Source organism: Cheilinus undulatus, linkage group 16 (assembly GCF_018320785.1).
Source record: "Cheilinus undulatus linkage group 16, ASM1832078v1, whole genome shotgun sequence".
In the NCBI taxonomy this organism is placed as follows: Eukaryota; Metazoa; Chordata; class Actinopteri; order Labriformes; family Labridae; genus Cheilinus; species Cheilinus undulatus.
Window position 1 is genome coordinate 20475153 of NC_054880.1, and position 25287 is coordinate 20500439.

At 37.2% G+C, this 25287-nt stretch overlaps 1 protein-coding gene across 1 annotated transcript; it reads left to right on the forward strand.

Annotated features, from left to right (window-relative positions):
• The first annotated feature begins 1163 nt into the window (after window positions 1-1163).
• On the forward strand, window positions 1164-25228 carry dgat1a (diacylglycerol O-acyltransferase 1a). Its single transcript, XM_041808992.1, has 17 exons — window positions 1164-1593; window positions 4217-4304; window positions 14028-14068; window positions 14621-14706; window positions 15983-16035; window positions 16466-16571; window positions 16996-17124; window positions 17609-17683; window positions 19209-19312; window positions 19411-19449; window positions 19604-19645; window positions 19766-19810; window positions 19993-20105; window positions 20258-20323; window positions 20541-20628; window positions 20924-20986; window positions 22763-25228. The coding sequence occupies exons 1-17, from the start codon at window positions 1322-1324 to the stop codon at window positions 22907-22909; spliced, it is 1557 nt and encodes a 518-aa protein (XP_041664926.1). The 5' UTR covers window positions 1164-1321; the 3' UTR covers window positions 22910-25228.
• Window positions 25229-25287: the final 59 nt, after the last annotated feature.

Below are 25287 nucleotides of genomic sequence, written 5' to 3' on the forward strand. Positions count from 1 at the left end.
TAGTGTCAAGAACTGGGGTGAGAGGTATTATCGGGAAAATCAAAGAGAGCCACAGTACAGAACAAGTCTGGCAGAGGGAGGAAGGGAAAGATTTCAAAGACTCTGGACAGAAAACTAGTGAGAGATGTGTCTAAAGACCCCATGAACAGCTGCCAAGACAGTAGTGAAGGAAATATCTCTTGGGATAGAATTGCCATCTCAAGGAAGACTAGGCTATCTCTAGAGCCCTGCACAGGAATGGACTGAGAAGTTGCAGATTAGGAAAAACATAAGTCCTGCAGAAGAGACACCTTCACAATCAGATACTGCATACTGGAAGCTTGCCCTTCAGTCAGCTGAGACCAAACTAAAGCTCTTTGGCCATAGAGACGTTGCTGGAATTTGGAGAAAGAAGAGTGGAGTGTATAACCCAAGAACACAGATCCTATAGTGAAAGACAGCAGTGGGCGTATTATGCTGTGGGGATGCTGCAGTTCGTCAGGAACTGGGAAAATCATAGAAGTGGAGGAAATAATGAAGAAAAAAGGATACGGGAAGATTTTGGGAAAAAAAAACCTCAAGCATCCAGCAGCAAAACTGGGTCTTGCTCATTACTTTGTCTTCCAACAGGACAACAGCCCAAAACATATGTGGCTCCTGGCGTTTAAGTACCATGGCCTTGATCCTTATACCTGTATTTAAAAAATATGTATTGTCACTATAATCACATGTTCATATGCTAATTAACTTATTAATGAGGCTTGTATTTGGACCAATGGTGACAAAGAGCATTTGGACATGTTACCAAAAATTAGTAGGCCACACCTACTTTTACTATAAGAGGAACAATAAAGAAACTTTTCGATAGCAACTAGTCTATTTAAAATATTAAAAATGGTCTATTATTAGAAAAAAGGTATTTTGGTAAATTTCTCGCAGTCCAAAAAGGGGTAGAAAGCTTTGTTTAATTTTTTTTAACTTTTTTATTTTTATTTTTGAGTGTGTGATGCCAATAGAGAACATGTCTAAATAATAGCGAAAATGTTCAGGAAACTGCCATTTTTTGTGAGTAAATAAGCGATCTAGAAATTGATTGGGATCCGTCTGTATAGGGGGATTTCGGTTGAAAACACAAACCTGGCAACCTCACTGACAATTGTACCTTGAGCTGTAGTAGTGATGAAACGCCTCCTTATCATTACCAACATTGACACGACTGGAAACGTGGGCAGCCCGCCACTGTCAGAGTAGGTCTTTATGTGAAGCCACGAATGGAAACGGGTGACGGCAGTTTGACCAGCAATGTCAGGCAGATAGAAACTGCTTCTCCACAGCCGCTGAAATGAGCGACAAAGCCGAGATAAGAGGGCCCGTAACCCGTCGGAGGAGGACGACCATCTCCGGAGGCGGCGGAGGAACGGTTGGCGTCAAACAAGCCAACGGCAGTAAGCGCGAAGATGCCGGGGAGAAACCACCGCCGTATCCCGCTAAAGCTAAAACAGACGAGGTGTCAAGGCATGGGAGTAATAACGGGAAGGTGGGCAGGGAGAAGGGGGTCAGTGACAGTCCGAGGAAACAGAGAAGTGTGGTGGAAGACATCAACGAGAGACTCAGGTAACCGTTATTTCTGAAAGACGTTACATTTTGACGTTGCGTACCAACGTTCGCATACTAACAATAAATACAACGTGTCTGTATAGCTACATTTCATAACAGTTATTTAGCTTTCTGTCTTTACTCAACTATGGTTTATTCCCAGTTAGGCATCCTGGCTTGTAAAAGATAAAGTAAATTGAATAAAAATAGCCTCCATATCCCCAAAGTTTTCTGTATCTAAATACCCCCTAAATACCCTTTTCACCTTGGGTTAACTCCCAGCTGTCCTTAAAGCTCCTGTGAAAGGTTTTAGCTTGTTGCCAACGTGTTTGAAATTAAAACTGATGCTTCTTCATGAGATACAGAAACAAACAAGACCAAAAGCAACTGATTACTTTTGTGTAGTTATTATTGATGACTGCAGTAGCCTACTGTCACAGGGTAGGTGTCAAATGAAACAATTAACAATACACTAATGAAACAGATGAAGGAAAATATTACTTAAACATATGCACAGTCCTATAGCAATCCTTTTACTCTTACAAATACCTTAAAACAAGATATTACCATTTGTATTTGCACAATTCTCCAAAATAAAACTAGTAATGAGACTGAGATATTCACTTTCCTATTCCCGAAGTTGACGTGGACTTTTTTATGTCCAACACCTACTTTAATATTTTTGCTGTGTCAGTGGAATTTAAGTGAGATAAGCAATCACCATCCCCTTTAATTGTCATTGATTTGAAGTAGACTCACTAAGAATTTCACTTTAATCACAAGCAAGTCCCAACATGAGAGATTGGAAGATAAGGTCTGATGTTCTGTAGGCATACATACTGAAAGTTGTTCAGTGAAAAAGAAGTAAGTTTCAAAGTAGCTTTTACTTTGTTGTGAGGGCATATAAGGGGAGTAGCTATCAAGATCAAGAGAAAACAACACACTGCGACCTTTATCCTTAACAACAGCATTCATTTTATGATTTGCGCACCTACTTAACATCTTAAAAAATGTTTAAATTGCATTTGGACTTCTGGATGTACAGATGGTGAAACCCTAAAACAAAAATGCTAATTAGAGTGCTAAAATTGTGCTTTTGTTGCAGTTGCCTTCTTCATGGGAAGAACTGTCCCTTTCCTGTATTACAGCAACACTGAGCCAGTGATGGCATGTGCTTTTGCAATACTGCACTTGCTGACTATCACTCTGTATACACTTTATGCAATGTGTCATGGCAGTAATTTGGAAATCCCTCTACTCTTGTCTCTCTTTCTTTACGCAAGCTCCATCATTTCACCAGTTTCTTGGACATTTTTCTCACTTTAACACCATCTTATTGCCTCTGTCTTTCCTCTCTGCTCCTTGTTGTACCCTCTCCTTTATGTCAGCCCTTGTGTCCATCTGTCATGCGTGATTGTGTAAAAAATTACTTCCTAATGAGTAGCCTAACTTTTCAGTGGGTCTTTAGACAGTTAGGTCAATAACTTCTTATCTAAAATTTTTCATTGCTTTGGGCAATTTTTGGGCAAAATTTTAGGTTGCCCATTGGGATGTGTTTATTCAAAGGTAATGCTGCCAAAATAATAACAAATTTTCAAAGTACTGGATCTCATAAATGTCTGAATAAATTCTAGGCCATAGCATTTAATACAACAGAATGACTGGTCATGAGCCATCTGGGCTTTGGAAGTTAGGAAGATTACTGTGAACTTAAAGTCCCTGTAAAGTGAAATCCAAACTTTGTGTCTTAACACACTAGATATGTTGAATGAGGTTGCTGAAAACATGTGGAAACAATGAGATCTGTGTGTGACTGAATTTTTTATTTAAACTGTTAGAAAGTTGTTCATCTCTTTCCTGATACTATGAGACTATGACATCACCGGTCTTGATGGAGAGTCACCCCCCCACCCAATACAACAAAATAAAATCGCCTAGCAGTTCATCTCAATACAGTCTGCTGTTAGACGAGGTCACTGCCTTCATTTGAAGTTAACAGCCAGTTACATGCGGTGTTTTTGTTCATTGTGAGGACAATTTCCCAGCCATGGTAGACTGCGGGTCATTAAAAGCTTGATTTTAGAAATGTAGGGATGTTTTTCATGACTGAAATTTCGCCTGGTGGTTCTTAACATAGTGGCCTGTCATACAAACCTAAAATAAAGATTTTTTTCTAGCACTTTACAGAGACTTTAAAAGCTGAAAAAGTCCAGGAACAGAAATGTGTCAAACCAACTGAACATATGCAAGAAAGATCTGTTTATAAATGGAAATGCTCTGATGTTATAAAAAAGTATCAAGCCGTGCTTAACACTGCCACATGAAATGAGTAAAATGTGTTTTTTCCCTTGTTTTTTCTCATCCTGCTTTAAATCATTTCTGATCCAACCATGACTCATGTGACTTGTAAGTCTGAATCATACAGTCTCCTTAAAATCAAATACAAACATTGTACAGTCACCAAAATCTTGAAGCAGTCTTCCTGGTCTGTAATTATAGTTAAATGTTCATCTAAATGCATGGTTTACTTTTACAGAGGTTTGGCAGTGACCATTCGTTCAGTTCATGGAGATAAATGGGCAGGATGGAATTTTAAGAGCTTTATGATCTATAAAACTGTTGTCTCTGTGTTTCCATCCAGCTGTCACGTCCTCCAAGAGTCTCTCCTGAGCTCAGCCAGCGGCTACAGTAACTACAGAGGAATCCTCAACTGGTGTGTTGTCATGCTGGTGAGTTAAATGATACGTGACCAGCATGTACTGAAATAACTCCCAAACTGAAATGGTAAAAATCAGCCTGCTGCTTGGCAGTGGTGGTCGACAGTCCACGTTGCACTGCACATTTAAACCAAGCAAATAGATTCACAGCAGAATTTTCTCTAAATCAGTCAGTGAATGTCCAGTGTTGCAGAAGTTACACTTGATCAAATCTAATTTCCACATCCAGAAGAGCTGAATGGGCTCCTTCAGCTGTTTTTCCAACCAAGCAGTCCTTTTCAGTCTGGTGCAGTTCACATTTTGTGCTTCTATTTTGAAAAGTTGGGAACACCAAAATAACTGCTCTATAGTGTCCTACTTTTTAGGCACCCTTTAAGGTGGAATACCAAACATAACTATTCCACCTTAAAGGGTGGAGCTAAGACACGCTACAGTGAGTTGATTGGCTGAAAGAATTGACAATTCCTATGTCTTCATTCATGCCAAGAATAAAAAACCAAAAATGCTGAATGTCTTAGAATGTTGTCCTTCATTTGTTGTTTTGTAATTCCGCATGAAATTTATTACTACGTTGTTTCACACGGCTATGGTGTCACACTATACATAGCTGATGCAGCTAACACCATGTTGCTTACATGGTGATTCTCAACATATTTCCTATTTCTTATTAAAAGTTGATCATTTCTGCCCTAGTCTGTTGTGTATTAGGGGGCTCTATGATCTTATTTGAGGAAAAAAAAAGCTTAATGATATGTGCTCAAAATAATGCCTTTTTAGCATATCTGTAGCATTCTTTGATTATGTAACTGCAGCTGTAGCAAATGAAATGGTAATCTGTGTTTAAATTTCAAAACATTTCTTAAAGGTGTGGGCTAAAACAGGAAAAATATGTATCAGAAACTTGTGGAGAGCAGGTGTTATATTTACACTAGTAACTGTCTTAAAGATTTATTTCGGGCATTTTTGTGCCTTTATTTGACAGAGGAGGACAGTGGATAGAGTTGGAAACAGGGATGAGAGCAGGGGAAAGACATGCGATGAAGGGCCTCAGGCCAGATTTGAACCTGGGCCGTCCGCGTACATGGGGCGCGCGCACGCCTTAACCACTCGGCCACCTGCTCCCCAACTAGTGACTGTCTTAACTGGAATTTATATCAATGAAGGATCTGCGTATCCGCATGGATGTCTCACACACTTTATTTAATAAACCCCCTACACAGTTTGGAGCACCCCCCTCTCCTGAGTATCTTACAGTCCTGTGGGAATTACTGTAAAATTACTGTCATGAAAAACATGTAACATTACGTGAGGATTTCTCAGTTTAGTTTAAACTAGAAAAGCACTCAGAGAGTGCAGACCTCCGCCATTAGCCCAACCCGAATAGTACAGAATCCTTCAAAAAATTCCTTGATCCAGACGGTGATCCGGATCACTCCAAAAATCTAACTAGTTCTTCCTTATGCCATTTCTGACATTTCCTGAAAATTTCATCAAAATCCATCCTCAACTTTTTGAGTTATGTTGCTAACAAACAAACTAACAAACCCTGCCGATCACATAACCTCCTTGGTGGAGGTAATTATAAAAATATATTGGAACAAGATACCTAAAATATAACAGAAATTGCGCTAAAATGCACAAATACACAGCCAATATGACTTTCATTAAAAAAAACTAGAATGGCTGTCTGAGGCGGCAGACCCACGCCTAAGCAGCACCACCGAGGAACTCACGCTCCCATTGATTACTATGGTGTTCAAAATTCGAAGTGCGAGAAAAACCAAACGGGTGCACAGATCATCACCAAAATCTAATCGATTCTTCCCTGTCACTATCCCAATATTCCCTGAAGATCTGACTTTCCGTTCTCGAGTTATCTTGTACACATACAAACAAACTAAGATACGGAACCCTTTACATAACCCCCTGCCGATTTCATCGGCATGGATAAAACATATTGGTTTCTTAATTATCATATGAAGTCTTAAAATCCAACTATACAGTTTCAGCTGGCCCAGAATATATGAATGTGGATCACAGAATGACTCATAGATACTGAGTAAAAATTGTACAGGAACTCTAGCAGTTGATTTTTTTCTTCTGCTGTCATTGCAAAAGAAGTGACTGTTTGTGGCCTTCATTTTACAATGTCACCTCATCTGTTGTTCCAAACACTCAGAGCTTTTTGTCCTTGTCTGTTGCATTTATGTTAACATATTTTTCCACAAACATATTCACATGAAAATATATATTGATGTTTTTTTAAAGGCAAGTCAGCGCTTTTACAGTACACGTACTCCTTTTACAGTCTGACCTGTTACAGCGACATTTAGTGATACATAAAACGAGAGAGAAGTATGATAAGTTGCTGTTAAGTTATCTTTTTTCACACAAGTAGATTCACCACAAACACACACAAAGTTACTCCTCTATTGCCTTTCACTTTCCCCATTACAGCTACATTAAGGTGTGTTTATTAATCACAGCAGACATTTTTAGCCCGTAGGCTGGTTGGTTTTTTTTTTTAACAGGAACTTGCTTAAGGACTAAAGTGACACCAAGCAACATGATGGTGAAAAAGAGTGCAATAGAGAAATGTTCTTTTATCTCTTAGTCACAGGAGAGATATTCATGAGTATGACTAAAGCCTGATGCACACTGAAGGATTTGAAGTCTTCACCAATTTTGAAAAATTGAGAGACCTACTCATGACAACAAATCATGACAGATTTCAACTGTTTTGTTGTGGTATACAATGAATTGAGCAACAAGGCACACAAAATACCAACAGCCAGAGACCCCACCTCAAAACTTAAAATCTTGTGTGGTCAAATGAGACAGTAATTTGAAATGTGTCTAGCTGTTAGCTGCCTGGTGCATCTATTGTCACAGCAGTTTCAGTCCAGCTCTGTTGCCATAGATCAACAAGTTGGTCTACCATTTCTGATGTCCATCTAATTTTGTGTTTGTGTCTACATTGTCATGGCTGTGTTTGTTGTGTTTCATTCTTCTGTTGGCCTGCCTTCTCACTAGCTTTCATTCTGTTCCACATTCCCCACCCCCATCAGGAGATCTGGATGTAAACACTGAACTTGTTTAATACTTATGATTGATGAGATCTAGCCACTCCTATAGCCTTCTGTGCAAATTGCAGAGGAAAAATCCACTCTTAACACACCTTACGCCACTGAAAAATTTGGCAAGGTAATCTGTAAAACCATCAGATCATTGGGTCTTTGCTGGCTTTGGAAGGAAAAATCTGGCACAAAATTGGCCAGTTTATCTTGTAGTGTGTACCCCACTTTAGGTTGCAACAAAGTTTTGCATCACAAGTGTTTTTTTTTTTAAATTAAAATAGGACTTTAAATGTCTTTATGATATATTCCTCGAATAGCTTAGTCTGTATGCTTTGCATTTAAGTCGCAACTCTTTCTGAAATTCAAAAATAAAACACTGATTGAAAGATTAATCTTTGAGAAGGAACCTTTTTAAAAATAATCCTTAAAAGCCTCTGAATGCATGACAGTTTGTGCTGACAAATCTTAAGCTTCCTGGTAAAATCTCAGAAGGATGACTTAAAAGCTGTGTCAGATGTTGCTATCAAACACGTATGAGTGAAATTAAGCAAGCAGGAGTGGCTGTTATCTCATGTTTTACACAATGTTGAGTGTGCAGTGGAAAGTAGGCCACTTTTTAAGATGCAGTGAGGTTGTCTTAATGAGTGAGGTTTTTTTCTGTTGCATTAATTTTAGAGAATATAATGCTGGCATTTTTCAAACCCTTGCAATCCAGCCAAATACTTGCAAGACAATTAGTGTAGGGCAAATAATTAAAAAAGCAGATTTTCAGGACAGTGACAGTTTCTGTAGAAGTTGTAGTTCTGATCACAGATGTGTCACTGTAAAATCTGTCACTCTGGGCTGAGGTCACTTCAGGATAAATCAACTCTGCTATGTGGAAACATGTTTGTGTGTCCAAAAGCACCCTGCAATGCTTCCAAACATCCATTCTCATTTAGTATTTTAAAAGAGGATACAAATATCCAGTTACCCTTAATTCCAATTAAATTGAAATGTGTAGACTATAAATAGAGTACTGTACATGTGGGCATGCTTGGGCTGTTGTGAAATTCTCACTAGTTGTGCCTGCATCTGTGGAAAATGTATGGGAGGTTTTGTGCGTGTAATTGCCAGTGTGTGTTTTCACAAATTGCGCCTAATTTTGCAGTTCTGTGACAGGATTAACCCCATCTTTCAGAGTGTACATCTCTGTGACGACCATGTCCTCGACTCTGCGGTCAGCAGGGACAGTTGACAGTGCTCACTACCGACTGTTTTAGGAATCTTCAGGATTAGACTGTAAGACTGTGAAGTGGAACCACTGAGTCTTAAGAGTGCGTGTGTGCGCATGTGTGTGCTTCTATGTGTGTATTTAATGGCTTAGTGGTGTAATTTGTCCTTGATAACCCAGAGAGCTAGATTCCTCAAATTTCATCCAGAGAGGAACATGTTTTCCAGAGATGAAAGATTAGACATGCTGTTTTATTTACTTTCCTTTTTAAGCCCTGAATGTCAAAGACAGCTAATATAAGGGAAGGCAGATTATTTATAGAGCACCATTCATACACAAAGCTGTACGGAGTCAAAACAGAACATTTATAATAGTAAGAGCGTTAAAAGATGGATTCCACTGGGCAAATAGACATGATAAATGAAATCTATTTAAGTATAAGATAAAAAGAAGCACACAAAAAAAGAACTTGAAACAAACTAGGGATGCACAGATATGTCAGTTGAACATCAGTATAGGGCAGTATCAGCCCTTTTAACAAACAGAATATAATGTCAGATGTCAGTAACAGATGTTACAGAGAGCTCGTGTCATGAGATCTTGTCACACGCAAGATTGAAACATTACAAGATATCTTGTCGATTGGAAAACTATCTCCTGAGATCACTATGTCATAGAGACGCAAAGCAGCAGCTGTCATGACAGAAAACAATAGTATACTGAAAATTACAAAGATCACAACAAAATCCCTGATGCGTCAAAACTGTTGGCTAGTCAGTTGGTGAAGAAGCGGAGCTGATCTGTGACCAATTAAGATCACTGCCCCTGCCCCCTCCTCCTCTGCACATGCTACTTGGGGCCACATATGATCTGCAGATGAATAGAAAGTTAATCATAAAGCCTTGAAACAATTAAATGCTGCTGCTTAATACCTGTGCAGAGTCTAAGTGAGAAGAACATAGTTTATTTAGTTTTTGTATTGGCACAGAAATTGCTCGTAGTGTTGCTATTTGTTCCTTTGTAACTTTAAATAAGTTGTGTCAGACATCTCGTTCTCATCTCACAGACTGTTTCTGTCACACATCTGTCAGCTGTTAATTGCACGTAACATCAGTCTGAAACTTAATGGATGTAGTTCAATGAGCTGTTGTATGCAGCAGTGATAAACTTAATAAAACAAACTCCATTTGAGTGCTGTATAGCATTTTATTTGCGCTGTTGGCTAAATTGCTATTTTATTCAAAATATTGATCTACTCTGTTCACCTTATCTGATTCAGTCTGCCTGTGGTGCCCCCCATCCATCTTCAGCACATGCTAGAAGCTCTGCTGTACCTTGCTTTGCTTGAGACACATGCCGTGTCTACTGTCAGTGGAGTCTGCATGAAGAGCACAAAACACAGTGCAAAGACTTCTGATAACTGTTTACTTTGTCTGTAGATAACAGCACAAAAAATAGAACAATTAAGCACTTAACACATTTAAACCTGAGAAAACAAACTTTTAAATGCCTAATATACTCACCCATGGTAGAAGCAAAAACAAATCCCCTAATGATATCAAAGTAAACAGAAAATCAACCTCAGAAAGGCAAAGTAACCTGTTGTCTACATGTTGTTTCCATATAATACATGGTTGTTGTTATCACATGACTTTGTATGATTCCCCATGTGATTTTCCATGATCTTATGATCTCTTGGCTGTAGCTGCTCAGGGTAGTGCTCTGCTGTGCTACGCTTCAGAAATAGACCCAGTGGGTGAGCATGTGCACAAAACCGTGGCGCAGACAGAATGCTGCACACACAGACTATGTGCAGTGTTGTAGTTCTGAAGGCCTGACAATAAAGTCATACCTTCTGTCAGACACAGAGCCCTCACTGTTCTTGTCTGATCAAACTGGATTCTGTTTAATGCCCCACCACAGAACATTTCCCAAGGATTTAGGCTCACAGTTTGTCCCGTCTGTTTTGGGGACAGCCATAAGTTGCCTCAGAGATCCCTGTAGGTTTGATTTTTTGGTAAAATCCACCTTCAGTCAATAGGCTTCAATAATCAAATAGTTGTATAACAAAGTTTGGAATTTATCATGTCCAGCTTTCTCACTTATTCATTTTTCTTTGAAGCGTAATATTTCTGAATCAATCTCATTCACTCTGATATACAAGCAGCTATCAATACAGTGAAAAAGGTGCGTGTGTTTATGTAGTTGTCTTAAAGTGTTTGTATAGTTAGAAATGTTTTCAAACGATATCAACCTGTTCATGCCGAACTTGACTTTTATTTGTTGTTTCAGCTGCAGCTTTACTGATCCTTACACTGAGGTATCCATGAAAAGAGTTGCACTTAAATTAGGTGTTTTATGTTAGCACTCTGAAACATAGCCTGATCGTTACATGAGCCATTATCATTGAGTGATGACCCCCTTGAGACAAACACTGCCACTACAGATCCATCACATTGCCTTACAGCAATCTAACAAACACTGAGTTTGAGGTTTTCTGTGGTGCAAAGCATTAACATTTAAAGTTGTCGATTACCAGAAACATTCACAGTATTTTAAGCAGATTAACATTGGTGCTACTTAATCTGTGAGCCTCCAGAAAGATTAGTGTTTAAAGATGCTGTACAGTGTTCAGCGGGCCTGGATGATGGAGATATGTAGGCAGGCGTTGAAGATATTTTGGATCAAAAACACTGTTGTTTATATTTGACAAGCTAAAATCATCCTAGCATGTGGTACAAATCAATTGATGCTGTTCTCTCTCTGATGTGCAGCCAATCAGTCTGCTTGGACGGATTAAATGACCACAAGAACGGTGCATAAAAGACTGAAATGGTATAGTGGCAGCCAGCTGCTGTAAACATACTGTATATGCATGTCCGTGTCCAGCTGGCTGTCAGCTGTAAGCTTTGCTTTTGGCCAGTGCAAAATGTTTGATCATGCAGTCTTTGTTGGCATTAGGTCATCTTTGTGTGTCACACTCTTTACATCCAGGCCCAGTCGCTCTTCCTATTTTTAAACCCACCATCCTCCAAATCTGATATGTCTCTCCTGTCCGCAGCAAAGGACATTGAGGTGCAGTTTCATTTAGCACCTGTTGCTAAAACTTAAAACTAGTTACAGACACACAAAAAGCACACAACATGAAAAAATAATAGATGGCAAAAAAAGGGGTCATACTGTATCTTTTTTGTCATTTAGCAATGGTAACTTGAGCAAGATAAAATGGTCATGCTTACATGAATTCTACTGAAGTATTTGTTGTTAAAAATGACAAAGTTGTATATGTAGTGTTTCATCACCATGGAAGTTGTAAATCATTATAGTAGATTAGAAAATGTGTTCATTTCAGACTCAGGGCATGAATATTTAAGCCTCTGGCTTCTCAACAGCTGAGACTCAACAAATTAAAAAATATGTTTTGGTAAAAAGTTTTGAAAGCATTTTGATAAATCTCCCATGGCATAAATACTGCCCATTGGTACTGTACTACTGAAAACAGTACTATATAGATGTTACATTACCACCAAAAATACAAGTCATATGCACCTAATATTATAATAATAATAACTTTATTTATATAGCACTTTTTAAACACACAGTTACAAAGTGCTTCACAAAACCCAAAAGGGGCAAACAGATAAGCAAACAACATAACAAACATACCCCCAATAAGTAACACAAACAACACAATTGCAACACATGCACATACACAAAAAAGCAAAACAGAGTGGGGTAAAGATTATAAAAAAGCTCATCTATAAAAATGAGTTTTTAGCAGCTTTTTAAAAGAAGCTACAGATTCGGCAGACTTAATGTTACCAGGAAGGCTGTTCCAGAGTTTAGGAGCTGCCACAGCAAATACACGATCACCTCTAGTTTTAAATTTTGAACGGGGGACTGTTAGAAGACTCTGATCAGACGATCGAATATTGAGTAATTTCTATTTTTAATTGACCAAAAACTTGCACTAATATCAAAATACTGGCATAGATTTGTTGCCAGTGAATTTGCACAATAAAGAAGAAAAGAAGGCGAATGAGTGATTTTAAATGAATGAAAGGATGAATGGAAATTAAATAGTCTTTTTGCTTGAATTAGCTTCATCGTCACCTTTTCTGTTAACTACCTATCTGTTTATATGAGACAGAAAACAGCTTTTGCATCTTTATGAAAACCCAAAAGGACTTGAAAAATGTTAATTTTCGCAGTCAATACATTTCAGTGCACCACTGCTGCTTTTTTTCTTTAGCCTGTGGGAGATTGGCTCAAATTATGAATAGTCTGTTGCGTTTTAAAGCGTTGATACCATTAATCATTTGAATACCAGAGATATCATTTTTAAAACACATGGTACAAAAAGTATCAAACATTTTGACACCATTATAGTAGAAATATCATTGACTATATAAAAAGTACCTCTTGCTTCTAATGAAAATGTGAAAATGACAGTAAATAGCCAACTGTGAACTACAACAACAACAATTCTATTTCATCAAATTACCCAAACTATGGAGATGAAAGCAGTTAAAAAAACGTAGGGTTTGAGCATTCCAGTAATATCCTATCTAAGGTAAAAGTCTGAAAAAAGATTGCAGAAAATCTACTATAAATACTTCACAGATGGATAGAAATGACTCTTTAACCAGGCAACTAAAGCTCATCTACAAACCCCCTGCACTGAGTTTGATTTAACAAATTTCTCTACAAGTTCTCTGTTCAGCTTTTCTTTTTATTTCATAACCAAGGTTTCTTGGTTATACTCCTATTGGTCATCTGCTGTCCGTACTGAAGGTTACTGAGGCAAAGGTTACTGGTTCTGACAAAAGACATAGTTGAATCAAAACCACATTGCTGTGTGGTCTTGGCAGGCCTTTGGGCTGAGGTGCAACATACCACATAATCACTGCAGCATGACCTTATCATGTATCATACCCTCACTGTCTTTATTAACTTTAGTGTTTCTTAAAATCATACCATGAATACAACACACAAAAAAAATCATTAAAAAGGGAGAAAATGCTACTCTGTGTGCACTCTGCATTAGTGTGTTCTTATTTTTATCAGAGAAGCTCAGATAAGTGATGGCTGAGAATGATGTGGACTCTGACCTTGGACCTGAATACATAGTAAAGTAATAAACTTATTTAACTTGACATATTTTAACAGAGTGAGGGGGGTTTGGTGGCTGCATGAAACAGATTTGATCTATGAAGTCAGCAGGTCTGTTCCTGTTCTAGTTTTGATTCACATCTCATTTAATAAGTTCACAAACACTGCCAGCTAATCAAGGTCAGAGAGAAGTGATATATCACAATCATAGTGCTTCGAATATGTTTGACTAATATACAAACACTAGATTTACTGACTCCCTTGATTTAAAATAACTGGTTCTTGTTGACAGTTTGAACTGAAAATCCTGTTTGCTGTTTGCTTTTCTTTCAGGTGCTGAGTAATGCACGCCTCTTCCTTGAGAACATAATCAAGTGAGTACGCAGCCTACACTGACAAACTTACTTTACAGCTGGCAGTGTTTAGAACAGGCAGGCTAGTGGATGCAGCCCACTACAGTTCAGTTCACATTACCTTACATTCATTTGTGGCTGCATTAGATATCATTAATGAAAATGCATCTACAACATGACAAGCTAAGTTTGATTTGACAGTAAGTATTCAGAGCTATTGTTTCTCTGATTGAAGACATGTCAGCATTGTGTGTCTGCATGTTGCCTAAAAAACAATAAATAAATAAATCAAATCCAAACTAGGCACTCTGAGGACAAGGACCTTTATCATCTAAATCTGCAAAAGCAACTATTAAATTTGTATGGATATGTTTCCAAGATGTGGTTGTGCTTAGCTGTGATTTTATATACATTGCTAAAAATAGGAAAAACTTAAGGAATAATCACATTTGTTAAAATATTAATTGCAGCTTCATTTATCTTAAGTGGTTGAAAAGAAAGGGGGTCCTTTCTTTATCTAAATACAACCTATTTGCCTCATTTGTACACTTTCTCCACCCTTCTCTCAAACAGGTATGGTATCCTGGTGGACCCTATCCAAGTAGTGTCTCTCTTCCTGAAGGACCCTTACAGCTGGCCAGCAGCATGCCTTATCATTGGTACAAAGCCTTTGTTTTAATGATTTAATGTAGTGTAAACAGATGTGTCCCTCTCTGACCTTTCCACTGATAGTCAAGTTGAACTTGGCAAATAAGTACTACAGCTATATTTGCTGTTCTCAAATCAATTATCAAAATGACCTCACCCCAGTAACACAAGGTGCTATTGTTGATTGTAATAAAACATATGTTTACAGCCTCTCCATGGCGCAAATGGATGATGGGATATAGTTCAGTGTACTGAAGATTTTATGAGCCAGATGTTCAGGAATGACACATAGAGACATGATTTCTGTTTTTGATTCATTTATAATTTATTATTTAGTAAGGGGATGAATAATACTTTAAAAAAGTGTATTTACAATATTTTTTCTTAATGGGATAAATGCTATGGTTCTCAAAATACAGGAAGCTATCTCAGATAAATGCAGTATGTTTGTGAACACATGAATTCATCATAATTCAATTATAGATGCAATGCATTATTTCGGATTTTGCCAATTTCTGATATGCCAATACATCCAAATTTATTATTGCTGATGCAGATACCAGTACAAATATATAAATGTAATTAAAACCTAAAACTTCAGTCCTGAAAACAGACTTTCAAGTGTAAGGAATTAAGTAAGGATAAAGAATGAAAAAGACTACAGCTGACGTAGGTCTGTTGGTATTAACATTTAAGCTACTGTCTGCTATTACAAATATCATGACAATAATATCATACATCTCCAGATTTAATTTATACGTTTCAGCCTATTAGTGTTTTAGCCCTGTTCAGTATTAGACAATGTAATGTGTATAACATAGTTTCACACAGTTAAAAGGTAATGAAGGGCCATTGTTACGCTAATATTCATGAATCCTTTTAGCTTTAGCTACTTCTGTTTGCAACAATATTTTCCTGAACCCAAAATAAATAGATATGAAATACAGGCTTCTTTGCAGTAGGAAGAGTGTAAATGTGCTAAGTATTAGACATTTGCTTGTTCACATTAATTTTTTATGGCAATAATTTCAGATTTTTTGCTTTCATGGTGAATGCTCTTATTGCTGCTACAATTAATTTTGAACGTGTTGTGCAGATCTAATTCACTCTATTTTTTGGAAGAAGATTGATGTATGCTTACATTCTGCCTTATCAATGAAGTACAGCAAGTCAGTGCATTTTCTTTGGTAGGGAAATGCTCTGACAATCAATCTGAATCCTTTTCAATAAATAACTTTACATTTATGTTAGAGTGGATAGTGATCCTGTCTCTTTTGTGTGTTTCAGTGTCAAATGTGTTCGTCCTGGCAGCGTTGTACACAGAGAGGCGGCTGGCTGTGGTGAGTTCATACAATGATTTGCATGTATTTTCCTAGCTGCAACAAGGGTTCTCTCACATATACAGACACAAATTACAGATTATTTGGACACAAAATTGGCCTGAGTTTTCAAATTGTTCTTTGCCAGGCCTGTAGAATAATTTAAGAATGACTGTTTGTCTATGTTTCTATCATACGGGGATCTCCCATCAAGGATGTTTACCAGAAACGGATCTTTGAGTTTACTCAGTGAATCCTGTGTCACAGCTCCTCCCCTCTCTATACCAATGATAAGAAAACCACTCATGCTTCAGATTAGATGGCATATAATCTAGTCTTGCTTAGTGAAATGTTGTTTTCTCTGATTTAATGAATGAAAAATGAAAGAACTTTGATATATCAAATATTTTACAGTGAAGACATTACTTTTTGTTTTCTCTTTTTTTTCTAGGGCACCATTTCTGAAACAACAGGGCTGATTCTTCACATTTTTAACCTGACATCCCTGTTGATCTTTCCTTCAGCCTCTGTACTAACTGTGGATTCTATAACCCCAGGTACATGAAGACAAGTTACATTTCTTAGACTTTGATAAAGCATTTTGATTAGAAAAAAGGTTTATGTGTCACAAGGCTTTGCACAAGTGCCACCTGGCTGCCAACTAGTCACTTAGTCAGAGATGAATGCTTTCTTTTATAGTTAGCTTAAAATAGTTTGATCAACAAGTTATGACCCACTTTGCCTGTACCTTTTTAAGCACTCATCTCACTAAAATCATTAGTCATGAGATAGATCCCTATTCATCCATGTAAACCCTGCACATGATAGCATGGGACACAGGACTGGTTATTTTTCCCACTGGCTTACTTCTCCATATGTCTGCAGAAAGCCTTGTGTTTCAATCATGAAAAGTTTTACATTTAAAAATAAAGCTTGTTTGAAGTTAATGAGCTTGTTTCTGTGTTGTTGTGTGTCTGTCAGTGGGCGGTGTGCTTTCCCTAGGAGTCTACACCGTGTTGTTTCTCAAGCTTTACTCCTACCAGGACACCAACAGGTGGTGTCGAGAAATTAGGCACGCAAAAGCCAAGAAATTAACACGGTCATACTCATGTAAGTACTCAGTCACACACAGGGATAATGATAATGATTTTTAGTATACACACAAATAGTAGACTATGTGGGAAAGAGGTATTAAATAATGGATTGATCCTTTCTTAAAAAACACAAATTTAAGTGCATATTGAAAACAGCGTATTACTTTGCTGATTCTGCCATCTAGTGTTGGTCAGAAGCCTTGGACTGACACACAAATGCTGTGATGCATACATTCAAAGATCAAAATTTGTGTCTCTTTTCAGCCATGTTCACTCTGTGTTTAGAAGCTGTTTTATTCCTAAATGCAGGTTGATGATGTTTTATCTTCACAGTGAGATCTTAGAAAGAGAACACACAGAAACATCATTGAAATTTAACACTCTCATTGAGCTTTTTAAATAAAATTGTTGTAGAAAAAGATGAAATTAATGAATGTTTGAGAGTTAAAGTGCAAGTTTCTTACCATTTCCATTTCTCTTAATGTGTCTGTGTGTTGTAGGTCCAAATGTGGCCCAATCCAACGGTTCAGCTGTTCATTCTCATGTCTCCTATCCAGGCAATCTCACACACAGAGGTACTTCATGGATGCAATATGTTTTGATTAGATTAGATTCTATACGATACAATGCATTTTATTGTCCTCTGAAGGAAATACAGTTTATTCAGAAAGTATTTAGACCCCTTTACTTTTTTTTAATTTTGTTTTGTTGCAGCATGATGCTACAGTTATTCTCAGTAATCTCAACACAGTATCCCATCATTACAAAGAGAAGACATAGATCCATCTATTTTCTACACAGCTTATCCCCTTTGAGGTCTTAGTGGGGAGGAGCCTATCCCAGCTGTCATTTGGCAGTTAATGGCAGGGCTAAGTGAAAACAGAATTTTAGACATTTTTTGCAGTTTTACTTAAATTTAAAAAACCTGAAATACTTATGTCTCATAGACATAAGTATTCAGACACTTTGGAACAAAACTTAAAATTTAGTTCTCTGGATCTTTGCTCATTTTTTCTACACCTTGATTGGAGTCCACCTATGGTGAATTAAATTGATTGGACATGATTTGGAAAAGGCACACATCTCTCTATAGAAGGCCTCACAGCAGAAAATGCATATCAGTGCAAAAACCAAGCCATGAGGTCAAAAGAACTCAGAGTTTAGAGACAGGATTGTTGCAAGGCACAGATCTGGGGAAAATATCTGCTTCACTGAAGGTTCTTAAGAGCACAGTGGCCTCCAGTATTCTCAGATGGAAGTTTGGCACAACCAGGACTCTTCCAAGAGCTGGTTGACCGGCCAAACCGAGCAATCGGGGCAAGATTGCAGCCCTTCACTGATCTGGGCTTTATGGCAGGGTGGCTAGACAGAAGCATCCCCTTAGAGCAAAACACATGAAAGTCCCCTTGGTTTTCACATGGAGTTTTTTTGCAAAGTCCAAGCAAGTCTTCATTGATTTTCATTTAATTTTTTCATGAATTTTTTTGTTTTCACTTTGTCATGATGGTTACTTAGTGTAGATTATTGACAATAAAATGAATTTAAACCACTGAAGCATCAGGCTTGCAACATGACAAATTGAAGAAGTTGTAGGGGAGGTCTGAATACTTCCTGAATGCACTGTATGTGTTGGAAAGCACTGTGATCGCATAGCTGCCTCAACAGCAGAACCATGAATGAGAACAATAGTAACTAAGAGTACATGAAATTCTATGTTTGCTTATATTGTTACTGATAAATTAGAGTAATTTAGACCTAAAACTTCAGTCCTTAGACATAAATCCCTTTAAAGTGTAGAGTGAGGATGAACAAAGAAAAGACTTCAATTAATGTCTGTCTGTCGATCTTGCATAAAACTCAGCAAATTTATTAGTACATATGAACAATATTTACATCCACCATGTAACATTTATTGTTAGAAATGTTCATATCTGCTGAAACCAATTTCATGCTAAAAAACATCGTACCTTCCCAATAGTAACAAATAACAATACACATGTAAACAGAGAAGCCCATACCTGAAAAAAACAATTGTTTTTATTTAAGTTGAGATGAAAAACAAAAATATAAATGAATGTGTTGTTTTCTCTCTGTCTACAGACGTATATTACTTTGTTTTCGCCCCAACACTGTGCTACCAGCTGAACTTCCCGCGCTCACCTCGGATACGCAAAAGTTTTTTGATAAGAAGACTTTTTGAAATGGTGAGACACTGTGTGTATGAACACATGTTGCTGTTGATATAAACTTAGATGAAAGAAAAGAAAGAAAGAATTTCATTTTGACTGTCTTTGTCTTGTAGCTTTTCTTCATGCAGCTATTGGTTGGATTGATACAGCAGGTAACAGGACTTAATGCACACTGACAGTGATCCTTCACTCAGCATACACTTATCAAAGCAAACAGTTCAAACAGAAATAATAATAAAATATTTGTTTTCTATTTTCATCCCTAATGGTTGACACTAATGGTGTTTCTTGTGTCATGTTTTCCAGTGGATGGTACCAACTATACAGAACTCAATGAAACCCTTCCGGGTGTGTACACTCACACATGCATGAAAGCTCATTTTGAATTGATAGATAAATTTGACCTGTTTTTTCTTCCTAATTTGTGACCTGAGTAGTAACTGTCGATGACCATTATGTCATTGACAGGAAATGGACTTTTCTAGGATGGTGGAGCGCCTTCTAAAGCTAGCTGTGAGTATATTGACATACTCCAGATCCATTCAAAACACAATTTTGTCCTCAATGAAAATTTAAATGTGAATTCACCAACTTTATTAGGCATATTTATTCCTGTGACGACCATACCAGGTTTTTATTTGGACTTGTGTATAAAAGAAATGGTACCAAACGGGTTCCTTTTCCTCTCCTCTCAGGTCCCTAACCATCTGATATGGTTAATATTCTTCTACTGGTTTTTCCACTCTTCTATGAACTTTGTGGCAGAGCTGCTGCAGTTTGGAGACCGGGAGTTCTACAGAGACTGGTGGTAGGCATTTAGTCACATACACACTCGGACAAAAAAGAATGAACTACATGATGGCAGGGGAACACGTTACATGTGTTTAATCCCCAGACTCTGATGTATTCTGAATTATGGCTCTGATACTCAAACTATACCATTCTTCTCATTTGTTTCAGGAACTCTGAGACTGTCACATATTTCTGGGCCAATTGGAACATCCCAGTTCACAAATGGTGTCTGAGGTGAGCGACTATGCTCTCTGTCATAAGGATTAGTTGTGGTTGAGCCAGTGTTTGATGTAAAGCATTAACACTTCCAACATGGCCATTGCGGAGTAAAATCTCAAGTAAAATAAAGAATTCAAGGTGTTAACTGCCATTTTCTGCTATATTTTAGAGTTAAAGATTGGTAGAATTTACTTAAAGTGTGTATTTGATCATGAAGTGTCTCTGTGAACAGGCACTTCTATAAGCCAATGCTGAGGAAAGGAATCAACAAGTTTCTGGCACAAACCGCAGTCTTCCTGGTGTCTGCCTTCTTCCATGAGGTAAAAACATAATGAAGCTCCTGCAGTAAAGTTGATCATATTTAACTTTGCCAACAGGGAATAAATTTACACTAAAATATGTATTGTGGATGAATTATCTCATGTTTTATGCCATAAAGAATGGCAGACATCTATATGACTTTACTAGTAAGGAGGTTGCTTGCAGACAGTCATCTAAATAAAACAAAATATGTCCAAACCATACAAATACAAAGATTACATTATGAGTTTGTCGATTTTGCTGCATTATGTAGCACTTTTTTACTTTTGTTGAATTCCTCGCTTTGTTCTTCAGTACCTGGTGAGCGTTCCCCTGAAGATGTTTAGACTGTGGGCCTTTATGGGAATGATGGCTCAGGTAAGATTTATGGAGAAGCATCTGTGGCCTGTGACACTAGCTATGTATAAGCTCTATCCCAAGTTATGATGTAAAGTCCACACACTAAAGCCTTTGTTGAAACTTGTTAGTATGTGGCGTAAGTTGAGTCATTGTTTGGTTGCACCACAGGGGCTTTGGGGTTCTTCTTCACTAGTAAAGTGTAGTGTCCAAACTAACTGAAATAATGACACTGAAATTATGGTTTTGCTTTCATTTTTACCAATGTGGAAAAGCATTTTAATTGTAGTCAATCTAACATTGTTCCCTCCTGTCCTCAAAATACCTTACTACCTAATGACAAAGGCGATAAAAAATGTATGTAAAATGTGGTAAATCTTTATGATTAGGTGTTAACTAAGGTCTAAAACTTTAATCTGAAGACACTGTAAAATAACAATAGTGACATCAAGTGATAAATAGTAAACTAAAACACAAGATAACGTAGCGTGTGTAGTGCTTTTCCACAATATGGTACCAACTCAACTCGTCTCAACTCTATTTGGCTTTTTTGAAATCCCAATAGGGATCGTACCTGATACCTGGTACTTCGGTTGGTATCACCTCTGGTTAGGCAAGCTGAGCCAATACTGAAAAGTGATGTCAAGACACTGCCAAATACTGAGTAGTCATAGAGTATCATCACTAAGTATTTCATGAATGGGATATCAAGGAATCAAACTGTCTTTTTATCAGCTTCATACTGCTGTATAACTCCCAAACTCTCCAGTACTTTTCATTAGTATTTCTTATTGCTGCTTCTAACCTTCTTTTGAACAAAACTCCTCACTGTGACAAAAAGCTGCAGACCAAGGATCAGGTACATTGTCACCCTTAGGGGGCACCAAATTCTGCTATTTTGCATCTGAAACTGGTTCTATGTAATTTTGGACTTTTCCACTGTTTAAATCAAGAGTAAGAGACTTCCAGTTTGGATACACACCTGCTGTTATAGGTAGAATGAAGATTTTAACATAAACTTAATCACAGAAAAAGGAACTTGTTATGTTTGATAGCTACACCTGAGACTAAGACTAACTAAAAATAGATATTTGATGACCAAAACTCTGACGAAAACAAAGCTTTTTTTTTAATCAAGGAGACTGAAACAAGACTAAAATGTAACTGAAGTGCTGTCGGACTTTCAAAATCCATGATTTCCCTGGGTGGGTAAATACCTCCAAACACAGCGTATCTGTAGCTACCCTGCTTCTCTGCTGTAAACAAAAAAAAAAAAAAAAAAAAAGGGGTCTGAGATTTTTCAGGATGCATAGAATACACCCAAATAATTTACCATCAGATTCAGGCAAAGAGAATACAAATTTGAGTTAAATGTAATCACTTTTATGGACTAAAACCTGACCAAAATTATTTTTAATTTTAAAACCATAAAGGGAAGAAATTATTAAAATGTGACTAAAACAACAATGAACTCTTTATGCTTAAAGGTGCAATGTGTAAATACATAAAACTAACTTAGTCAAGTGAAACATAATGTTGATAACTAGGCTCATCTAAATAATAATTTTAATGCCTGAATACATAAAACTGTCTTCCTTCATTCACTTAAAATGCCTTCTATTAACCTTAAGTGTAAGCAGTGCTAAATTCTGTCCTAAATCAGAAATTATGTTCAAACTATCCCATGTTGGAACTAATGTATAGCTGGTGTGACTGTGTCTGTGCTGTTTCCTTTTACTTCTGTCAATAACTTTTGAAAAAATCACAATGTGACCTCTGTGTTTTTAATGTCTAAAGGTTCCTCTGGCTTGGTTTGTGGGTCGGTTCCTCAATGGAAACTACGGCAATGCTGCAGTGTGGATATCACTCATCATCGGCCAGCCTGTTGCTGTACTGATGTACGTCCATGACTACTATGTCATTCATTACGGAGGAGCTACATAGTACTGGACAAACAGCCATGCTTCAACAGACACACATAAACATGTACAAGTCATGTTGTACACCACATAAACACACACCAGCCTGCAGAAGGACTCAAAGAGGGAATGCAGAGCCAGCTAAGGGGATTATAGTAGAAAGTTCTGCTTATATGAACCTGAATGTTAACGGCAGGGAAAGAGTTTTTGACTTCTTGTTTTTGCACTTAAGAGAATTATACAAGTCTGTCAGGAAATAATTCTAACAATGCAAGAAGATCTTGTTTGAAGCACTTTTAAACACTACAGCTTTGTAGGAAGCCTTAACTTCTCACAGGCCCTGAATATCTGTAAGTGTTTGAACATCACAACTTAAATCAAATGATTTTGGTCCAAAAGTAATACTGGAATCGATCCCTCACTGTTGGATTTTCTGCTGATTTTACTCAAACAAAACAAACAGTGTGGTGCTAAGATTTTCTAGATCAGCTAGAACTTTATAAGCTCAAACAAAAATTAAATGCAGTACTTAACTCTTCTGAATGAATTTAGAAGCACTTCAGTGCATTAAAATGCTGAGATTGTGCTTTAAACTGAGCGCTGCTTGAGGTCTGGGCAATGCACAACTTTCCTATTGTGAAACACTGCCGAGCAAGTGCAAGCCAGAACAGGACCAATGTGAAAGCTTTGTTTCTACATCCGTCTTTGAGAAGTAACTTGTGTACTTGTATCCAGTGGCAACAGAGGAACGAGAAGCCAAATCAAGAGTTTGTTTTGACATAATGAGGCTTCTAAAGCTATCTTCAGACTATAGAGACAGATTTTGGTATATGTTGTACATATTTCATGTATCCCTGTCTTTTGAGTAAGGGTTGCTGAGTGTTGTAGAACTGTCTAAAATAATGATCTGCCAAAGAAAAATCATCAAAGAAAGGAAAATAAACAAAGATATGAAAGAAGGAAGCTTTAAATTGAAGGAGAAAAGGGTAAAATAACATTTTTGTGACCTTAATCTACATCAATGCAAGCTTAGTGTCGAAGTACATGCTACATGTGTGTTTGCCTTGGCTCTGCTGTCGTCTTTGTGATTTTTGTTTACTTAAAATAGTTTATTTTCACTCTGTTAATTCTGTATTTGCTGTTATTTTGTGCCAACTTGAAATTATTTTATTTTATGTAATATGTTTGATTTTTTATGCAGTAGTTGATTTACTGATGTGAACCAATGAATGTTTTTGCACTTTAAAAAGATGCATGCTGTTGACTAAAGCAATAGATTTCTATGAATGTATTTCAGTTGAAATAATTATGAGGGGAAATTGTTTTATTATATTTTTTTAATTTTTATGCAGTTTGCTTGTTGACATTTTGTTGTTGAATAAGTTTGTCTTATTCAATTTGTGTCATTGTAAATCAGACCCTGCAGTGGTAAAAGTACAACATTCAAGCTTGATTTTCTTTTGTTAAAAATCCTAGTCTCTAATTCATCATCTTATCTGATCTGTTGTTTCAATGACTGTCTGTACCTTATAAAAGTTTATACACAAAGTTTTTTTTAAAACTTTACCTTTTATTGTTTAACATCCTTTCCAGACACAGTAAAACTCTGTTCACATAGGCACAAACCTCCTGAAAATTTACTGATTTTTTTGGATGATCCATGTGTGAACACAAACAGCTGATTCTTTTCTTTATTCACCACAATGGCCCTCTTTGCTCTTTTTGGTGATGTGACTGTGTTGACCTTCAAATAGCAATGATATAAAAACATAAAAAATATCACCGTAGCGTACAGCAGGCTCTGCTGCTTGTCTGCCACTTCTGCATCATTCTCTTTGTCATTTTTACATATTCTGCTTCCTCCACCACCTCCCATCCCGCAGGGAGTCTTGTGCTGTGGTACATGTGAACATCCAACAGAAGGGTTGCAAGGGTCCTAAAATGTCCTTAATTTTTTATTTCTGTGTCAGCTGCATATGTGAATGCATACAACAGAATTTTTCCACCCAGGGTTTTCCTGAGAGCTCCCTGGTATATTGTTCATCCACCACCACTCTCTCTTCTGATGGAGAAAATGTGTGAAAACAGCCAAAGATACTGAAACATAAAAAACCTCAATCAATTTTAATTTCGATTGAGAAGGATTATCTTGTTCAATACATTTAAACCTCAATTAATTCAAATGCAGTTATAATGCAAAGACAAAAACAGAACTAAATCTGTTGTTTGGCACTTTGTTTTTCTATGGTATCACTGCAGTACTCCTGGAGTAGGATTAAAAATGAACTTTGTATTTTGCACCTGAGTTTCTGGGAGGTCAAACAGGGTTTTTAAGCTCTCAACATTGTGTCTTTTGTAACAATAAATGGTTGCTTCAATTCTGATACTTTGATCAGTATGTAA

What these genes read in the sequence shown, in the direction of transcription:
- dgat1a (XM_041808992.1), top strand. Translation starts at nt 1,322, where the DNA reads ATGAGCGACAAAGCCGAGATAAGAGGGCCCGTAACCCGTCGGAGGAGG. An exon ending in AGCGCCTTCTAAAGCTAGCT is followed by an intron (nt 19,811 to 19,992) that starts GTGAGTATATTG and finishes CTCTCCTCTCAG; the next exon opens with GTCCCTAACCATCTGATATG. An exon ending in TTATGGGAATGATGGCTCAG is followed by an intron (nt 20,987 to 22,762) that starts GTAAGATTTATG and finishes TAATGTCTAAAG; the next exon opens with GTTCCTCTGGCTTGGTTTGT.